Raw genomic sequence first — 8,693 nt, forward strand, 5'->3', positions numbered from 1 at the left:
AAGAATATATTTTTGAGAGAGAGAGTCAAGGAGACAGAGAGAGAGAGAGAGAGAGAGAGGTCAGAAATAGTCAGGTGACTTTACAGGTGACTATACAGACCTCCCCTCCTCATGTCAACAAGTCTTCCACTGACGAATATGGAGGTGTTGGTGCACGAGCGCTCCCTGAACTTCTGAGGCAACCGTCAATGATCGAAGCGCTATAATGGTATCCTTCGCTGCGCATGTTCAGACTTTGCACAAAACAATGGAAACAACGTCGACGGTCAACAGGAGCCAGGTACAAATGATGGAGTTTTATGCTGTGCATGAGGACTTTTGACACCTAAAGAAGCTTCTTTCAGCTCTGGTGAAGTAGATGAAGTCTGTAAAACATCCTCCATGCTGAATCTTATACGATCAGCAGATTCGGAACTACGGCTACTAAGCCCAACTCTGTGTGATCAGCAAAAACACCCGGTCACCTTTCAAAATGCCGCCTAACAAGCGCTGTTCTTGGGGACAATGTAAAACGGATGATAGGTATCCTGAACGCTGTGTTGGCGTGAAATTCATCCCATTTGTGAAACCGGGAAAGCATCTGTACCATCTAGATCGCTGCCTTCGCTGGATAAAAGCCTGCAATCGCCCAGCTTACCGGTTGAACGTCAACACAATCAAGTCGTACACGTACATTTGCAGCAAGGTTAGTGTGGTCGGATGATTTTTTGCTTATCAACAAAAGTGACATCTATATATCAAATGAAAGGTCTGATCATGAGAAACAAAACGCAGCAAATTTCAAAGTGATATCTTAATTCGTTCAAAAGTTATGCTTGTTATACTAATATTGGGGTCACGATGATGTGTTGCCAAAATATGAGGACAGGTAGTGTAAGAGCATGGTTATTTTACCCAAAACAAAAGTTATGTTATTATATATCAAACAAAAGGTCTGATCATGAGAAACCATCTGGTCAGACCTCAAAACAGGGCTGAATGAACAGATCGACCAGTTCATCCCCCTGAAGACACTGGGCCCCAAGAAACCCCCCCCCTGGATCAGCCACGAGACCCTAAAACAGATCAAGATACGTGATCGGATCCACAAACTAATGAAAAAGACAGGAAGAGCTGATCTCAAACCAGTATTCAAGACCCTAAAGAGCCAGATACAGCGCCAGCTGAGGAAAGAATACTGGCACTACGTGGAAGGACTCATCACCGAGGACTGTGATGATAAACCACATCCCAACAAGAAATTCTGGACATTCATCAAGTCCAAGCAAAACGAATACTCTGGCATCTCTGCGCTCAAGGAGTCTGGGAAACTGATCACAGATGACAAAGAGAAAGCAGAGCTGCTAAACCGCCAGTTCGAATCTGCCTTCAGCACCAAAGAAGAACTCAACGTAGAAGACTTTGAGCTCCGCTGCCCCATGCCCCCTCTCAGCCCACAACAACCACCCCTCGAAGACATCACCATCACGGCCCCAGGCGTTGAAAAACTCCTACGTAACCTGAACCCCAACAAAGCTAGTGGGCCAGACCAACTCAGCCCCCGCGTCCTGAAAGAGGTAGCGACGGAGCTTGCACCGGCGCTAACACTATTGTTCCAGGCCTCTCTCAAATCGGGAGTGGTACCAGCAGACTGGAAGCTAGCCCATGTAACGCCAGTGTTCAAGAAAGGGGAGCGTTACAGGCCGGAGAACTATCGACCAATCTCCCTCACATCTATCCCCTGCAAGCTCCTAGAGCACATCATTGTGAGCGCCATCCTCACCTACTGCGAACAACACCAAATACTCTGCCCTGAACAACACGGCTTCCGACGGGGAAGATCATGCGAGACCCAGCTGCTAGGGCTTGTCGACGAGGCCTCGTTCGCGCTTGAGCAAGGGCACCAGGTGGACCTTCTAGTGCTGGATTTCTCCCGCGCGTTTGACAAGGTCAGCCACAGTCTACTCGTGCATAAACTCCGTCAGTACGGCATAGGTGGGAAAGTTAACGCCTGGGTCGAGGATTTCCTCACCAACAGGAAGCAGTCCGTCGTCGTCAACGGGGCCATCTCAGAGCTAGCTCCAGTGGAAAGTGGCGTTCCTCAAGGGTCCGTGCTCGGGCCGACGCTATTTCTGCTGTACATAAACGATCTCCCGTCAGACCTGACCTCGACTGCGCGACTTTTCGCCGACGACACAGCGTGCCACGCTGACGTCAAGACAGCAGCGGACCAAGAAAACCTCCAAACAGACCTCGACAGACTGGCGTCCTGGGAACAGAAGTGGAAGATGGCATTCCATCCTGCCAAATGCAACACCGTACACATGACCCGACGCCGTACCACCCTACCATACGAGTACCAGCTCCACGGCCAGAAACTCCAGGAGGAGACCCAGGCCAAGTACCTCGGCGTCACCCTGACCAAAGACCTGAAGTGGAACACCCACATCGCCAACATCACCACCAAGGCGAACAGAGCACTTGGCTTTGCTAGACGCAACATCAAGCTTAGCAACAAGAAGGTCAAGGCGGCTGCATACAAGGCACTAGTACGACCCATCCTAGAGTATGCCAGCCCAGTATGGGACCCACACACCGCTGAAGACAGTGCCTCTCTCGAAAAGGTCCAAAGAAGAGCAGCCAGATGGGTGTCGCATCGCTTCCGCCAGACCTCCAGCGTCAACAACATGCTCGAAGACCTTGAGTGGCCTACGCTTGAGAGCAGACGGAGGCGAGCGAGACTAACAACTTTCTACAAAGTCCACCACGACCTTGTCGCAGTGAAGAGCAACCACGCACCAAAGCCAAGCCCACCCAAGTGCACGACCAGGCAGACCCACGCTCTGTCCTACGAAATCCCCCACTCCAGGACAGCCTACAGGCAGAAAACATTCTTCCCACGCACCATTCCAGAGTGGAACCGCCTGCCTGTAGAAACTGCCACAGCGCCATCCCTGGCATCCTTTCAGGCCAGGCTGGCAACTCTCCACTGACCCACCATCCCCCCCCCCCCTACCCCCAACCCCCCCCCCCCCCCTACCCCCAACCCCCCCCCCCCCCCCTGAATTTCACCCCTGACCAAGCAATAGACCGGAACCACCATCACCCAAGCGTAGCAGATTCATCACCATGCTGATGTTGGCTACCTATCCCTAAGAAGAAGAAGAAGAAACAAAATGCAGCACATTTCAAAATGATATCTCAATTACATCAAAAGTTATGCTCATTATACCGATCTGGGGATCACAGCAACGATGACAAAATGTGACTGCTTTTTGGGGATAGTTGGTGCACGGGACAGGTTAACCTGAAACCAGCCAAAGAAAGGGTGATCCCCATCTTGGACAAACTGCAGGAAACCTTCAAATGCAGAATCAGTCTCACCACTGCAAAACAATCGCTTATTCTCGCAATCGAGAAGGACCGGTGTGTACCCTTCCTTAAAGGGACCACTGAGTTCAACCCAGCAATGAACGGCTCTACTGCCAGAATACATGAGCTTAGAGACCAGTTTCAGGATACCATAAGGGAAAACAAAATATCCCTCCAACACCAGTAAGCCTCAGTCACTGTGAGGACATTTGGGTAATAAACCACCAGTACATGCAAGTACACCCTAACAAGGGAAATGAATAATAGTCATCTACAAATGATTATTCTCAATCGAGAAACAAAATGATGAGGATATAGGTTTGAATAGTTGTCCCCTGACGAGGCTACCTTTCAGTTTCCCCAGAACACCTCTATAAAATCACAAAGAAGTTATCCTAACAATTTGAAACTGTAAATATTGCCGAAAAGTACCATCTTTGGGAGAGGTACTTAGGGTTCTCTGGGCTGCCTACTGCATTTGCCGGGTTTGGCAGACCTTTGATTTTTTACCCCCAATAATTTCATCAAGCTATTGAATATATTCCTAACCGTATCTCACAACAACATTCTTCAAGCAAAATACAGCTCACTTCAAAAGTAAAAACAAAACGAAAGTTGCCTCAGGGGAAATAACCATCAACAACAAAATACGGAAGGGAAGTAACTCGTCCCATTCCCGGCCAGTCTTGGGAGAGGGTTCACCTCAAACATCGCTTTGCGGAAAATTGCGCGAACCTCTGCACTAAAAGTTATGGTTTGTTTTGACAGAAGATAGACTAAACTACTCAGTTTTCGAAGTGCAATGTGATGGCCACAAAGGTATTAGACATATCTGCCGTTGAAAATGACCAATGTTCAACCACTGTAAAAGCAGTTGACTTACAAAAAAACTCATCGAAAAAATATCTACCTGATCTAAACGCCATTTGTGTTGATGAAGACCACGTGATACCTAATTTAAATATTATAATGATGCCAAAGTCATGTGCTCTCCGGGAGCAGTCAACTCTGAATCAAAATGGCGACCTCCAGGTAAAACGTCAGTTTCGGTATTGCAGGTTCGCGCTACTCAAAATCTCATTGCGAGTACAGTGGTACTCCCCATGTAAGACCTCCAAAAATCTGACAAATTAAGGTCTTAAAAGGGGGGGGGGTCTTACATGGGGGGTGAGGTAAGGTCATAAAAAGACAGTGAGAGAGAAAAAGTCAGTGACAGAGAGAAGCGGTAAAATCGTCATGTCCAATAATCACTGACTCCATCACGGCTTTTTCTTGGATGAGTCTTCCTGTGATGGGTATGTTGCGTCGACGTGCATCACAAAACCAACTCCAAACGCGTTCGTTGAGGTCACCATAAATACATTTCCTTGCCTTGGAGTATTTGCGGTCACAATTTTCGCCGGTCTCCCATCGATTGACCACGTTTTCTTGGTCGCTGACGATTGGTTGAATCTGAGTTTTTCCTCCCTCAAACGACCGCGCGATCGAATTTGCCGTTTCGCCCTTACGGCTCCGTTTCACCACTTCCATTCTCTGTTCCAGAGTCAAAATTTTCCTCTTCTTTCCGCGCGATTGAGCGTTTGAAGTTGAAGGAGAGTTCGAGTCGAAGAAGAAGATCGTTGATGCTCGCACGTGTCAGAGACATAGATAGAAGAGATGCGAAGCGCTGTCTTCCCGCTTGCGTTATCCTCGCCTACGGCAGGGGCAAGTAATCCTCCCACTAGCGCCAAGCTGGCAATTGTTCGCATACTCTTCGCCTACGACAGGGGCAAGTAATCCTCCCATGACTGGCGCCAAGCTGGCAATTGTTTTTTTTTTTTTAAAGAGTTATAACTGTTTCATAGAAAATCATAGATAATAAAACATGCAAAATGTTGATTATTTGCACTCAAGAGAAACAGAAAATCACAAGAAGAAGACTATTGCATTATTTGGTGATTAGAAGATGAATCCTAAAGTAAGCAATTTCGCTCATTTCTCCTTAAAAACTTTGTATCCACACGCCAGTGTATGTGCGAGAACCACTTGAGTGAGACTTATAAGCATCAAATTTAATTACAGCGCGTCAAAAATTATACAAACAGATTAATGTATACACCAGTAATGCATTTGCCAGTCAAGGGAAAGCAAAGTTTCGCACAAAAGAAAATATTAGCTCCCAAACATTGCCTCCACGCACAATGGACTTATAAACAATGGCCGCAAGAACCGAAGGAACCGTTTTTGACTCACTTCGGGAAGCCAATCCTCTCAAATGCATTCGTGTGCACACTATTGAAGCTACAGAATATGAATCAAGTTTACTTACCACTGATATCTCGTCTGAAGCTGGATATATCCAAAGAAATATGACAGAAAAGCACTTCAAATCAGTGTCAGAGAGCAAGCGAACAACAACTTAGTACGGGATGGCGCAAGGTCACGCTGACCGAGCGCGGCCCGCGTAGCCTAAGAGTTCACGCGAGCGGCCCTCGCTTCGCATCTCTGTATGTATGTCTCTGCACGTGTGTTTGTTGATTTTTCGAAAGGAAGTGGACAAAGAAAAGGGCATGTTGGGATCGTAAAATTGTGAACGCCGGACATGCGCAATCGAGACCTAAACGCGTCGTCTGTTATATTTCCGGCCGAGTGATTTTTGCGATCTTTTTTCAGAGATTCAAGCAAAACGTTACGATTTTTTGTTAGGTTTTGATTTGAAAATGTCGTTACAAGGTCGCAAATTGTAACAACTAGTCAGTCGCAAATCGGGTTCTGGGGGGAGTCGGCCATGGGGGGTGATTTATATAGCAAAACTAATCCGTCAGCAAGAATGAGGTCTGAGAAGGGAGAGGGTCTCTGATGGGGGGGTCGTTTGTCGGGAGTACCACTGTAGGTAAAAGTCATACTTGTGTGATACATCATTGGAAAGAAGAAGATTTCTTTTATTTCATCACATTCATAAAATCAAGTCTAATAGTTTGTAGAGCACAGCAAATTACTGTTCAAAGTAGCTTGTTTACATGACGACACATCTGGGTCAGCCTCGTTCTAGTTCTGCCGACCTCACTAGCAAGGTCAGATCTCGCACGACTTTGATTCAAGGCCTATTGCTAATTTTTTGATGGTTTGGTCTCAGTGTCACAAAAATATGACGATCTAATCAATCACTGATTTAAAAAATAAGTATGTTGCCCTATATCCATTGACATTCTTAGTGAAATAGATCTATTTGAAATAGTATTTCACTGCCCCGACCGGCGAACTTGTTGCCGGTGTCACGTCGTGAGTTTACACTGTCCTGAGTTTACTCTGTGGTCCCAATGCGCATGCGTCGAAATATACGTCACTTCCTGACCAAATTCACGACGCCTACAGCGTCGTGAGTTTATGATGATGTGAATTTACCAAAGCATTTTTGAGGTTGCCACGGTGACCGTCTTTGTTTCGCCGATCGCGTTCGCCACTGTATCAAAGAATTCAGTGGGAAATCGATGGGTTTGTGTTTGTCAGTGGTCTGCGAGTGTTGGAAGAAAAGGTGTAGATTTTTTTCTCAACAAATTTAGATTAGATTTGAATTTTAGAATAGTGGGAATCGATGGTTTTGTGTTTGTTACCTTGGACTATTTATAATCATATGCTCCCTCGTAGAGATTGTTTTAGTCACCTTTTTGACTCACATGCGAAGCAAAAGTGAGTCTATGTACTCACCCGAGTCGTCCGTCCGGAAAACTTTAACGTTGGATATTTCTTGGACACTATTCAGTCTATCAGTACCAAATTTGGCAAGATGGTGTATGATGACAAGTCCCCAAAAAACATACATAGCATCTTGACCTTGCTTCAAGGTCAAGGTCGCAGGGGCCATAAATGTTGCCTAAAAAACAGCTATTTTTCACATTTTTCCCATTTTCTCTGAAGTTTTTGAGATTCAATACCTCACCTATATATGATATATAGGGCAAAGTAAGCCCCATCTTTTGATACCAGTTTGGTTTACCTTGCTTCAAGGTCAAGGTCACAGGAGCTCTTCAAAGTTGGATTGTATACATATTTTGAAGTGACCTTGACCCTGAACTATGGAAGATAACTGTTTCAAACTTAAAAATTATGTGGGGCACATGTTATGCTTTCATCATGAGACACATTTGGTCACATATGATCAAGGTCAAGGTCACTTTGACCCTTATGAAATGTGACCAAAATAAGGTAGTGAACCACTAAAAGTGACCATATCTCATGGTAGAAAGAGCCAATAAGCACCATTGTACTTCCTATGTCTTGAATTAACAGCTTTGTGTTGCATGACCTTGGATGACCTTGACCTTGGGTCAAGGTCACATGTATTTTGGTAGGAAAAATGTGTAAAGCATGTGAGTCGTATGGGCTTTGCCTTTGCCCTTCTTGTTTATGTTTGTGTTTAAAACTTGAATGAACGTTTACTCTCTCTCATCCTTGGTTCCCAGAGTCGCCGCATGCGCCCCAGTGTGGTGGGTGTTTTTGGGTGGGGTTCTGTTCTGTTTTCTTCTGTTCTGTATTTTTGTTTGTATTTTGTTTCTGCCTCGGTGCGTGTGATTTCGGAGAAAATGTTTCAAAGAAAGCATCTGATCAGCGAACTGTTCCATCGTGCGGGTTATGATCACTTAAAACGTGATTGACACCTTCCTTACTCAAAGTGAAAACAACCGGCTTCGAGTTCGGCAAATTCACGATGGCGGAAGTGACGCATATTTCGACGCACGCGCATTGGGGCCACTGCGTAAACTCAGGACAGTGTAAACTCACGCCGTGACACCGGCTGTATTGAGCTTGTGTGTTCGTGTAGGCTTACTCAAAAAGTCAAAATCACAGTCGTCTCCGAAACAAGCAATAATCAGAGTTGGGGGGAAAACATTTCGTTTGTTCAGTTTTGTTTTGTTCTTGCAGCACTTCAAAGATGGGCAACCTACACAAGAAAATCCCGACCCTCTGCCTGCTGATCCATATGGAAGAATAGAAACAGCAAGAAAACCGCCATGGAAGCGTCCTTCTTCCAGCGAACCTCAGTCTGCTTCCAGAAAAAAGATAAAAATCAATACGGTAAGACCCATTCCAGTATTTTTTCACACACAAACAAATTGCAAGTCTGCTATTTCAGTGTAACAGGTGTAAAGTACCAAGACAAAACCACAGCCACCGGAGTTTTAATAATGTTTCCCCTTCAGGTGAGTGGGGTCTGCAGTGCTGAATCCTTGGCTATCCCAACAAGTTCAAGAAGTTCTTGCTTCTTGCTCTGACCCACCACTACACCTCTGTCTCGCAAGAAACGTTGCAGTTCGCTCACAGTTCTTCTCTTTTCCATCGTCGCCATCTTCGAAGCTTGCTTC

General features: G+C 45.8%; 2 protein-coding genes across 2 annotated transcripts in view; one reads left to right on the top strand and one right to left on the bottom strand.

The window, feature by feature from the left end:
* The window catches only part of LOC138951462 (uncharacterized), a 54,544-nt gene extending 54,304 nt beyond the window's left edge, over positions 1-240 (bottom strand). Inside the window, exon 1 of the mRNA XM_070323057.1 lies at positions 101-240. The gene's annotated coding sequence lies outside the window, so the exon portion shown is untranslated. The remainder of the gene's footprint in view (positions 1-100) is intronic.
* Positions 241-350: 110 nt separating this feature from the next.
* LOC138951473 (zinc finger protein 665-like) overlaps positions 351-8,693 on the top strand; it is a 42,753-nt gene continuing 34,410 nt past the window's right edge. Inside the window, exons 1-2 of the mRNA XM_070323075.1 lie at positions 351-685; positions 8,254-8,406. Coding sequence (XP_070179176.1) covers positions 473-685; positions 8,254-8,406 — 366 coding nt within the window. The 5' untranslated portion in view covers positions 351-472. The remainder of the gene's footprint in view (positions 686-8,253; positions 8,407-8,693) is intronic.

Source organism: Littorina saxatilis, linkage group LG16 (genome assembly GCF_037325665.1).
Source record: "Littorina saxatilis isolate snail1 linkage group LG16, US_GU_Lsax_2.0, whole genome shotgun sequence".
NCBI classification, from domain to species: domain Eukaryota; kingdom Metazoa; phylum Mollusca; class Gastropoda; order Littorinimorpha; family Littorinidae; genus Littorina; species Littorina saxatilis.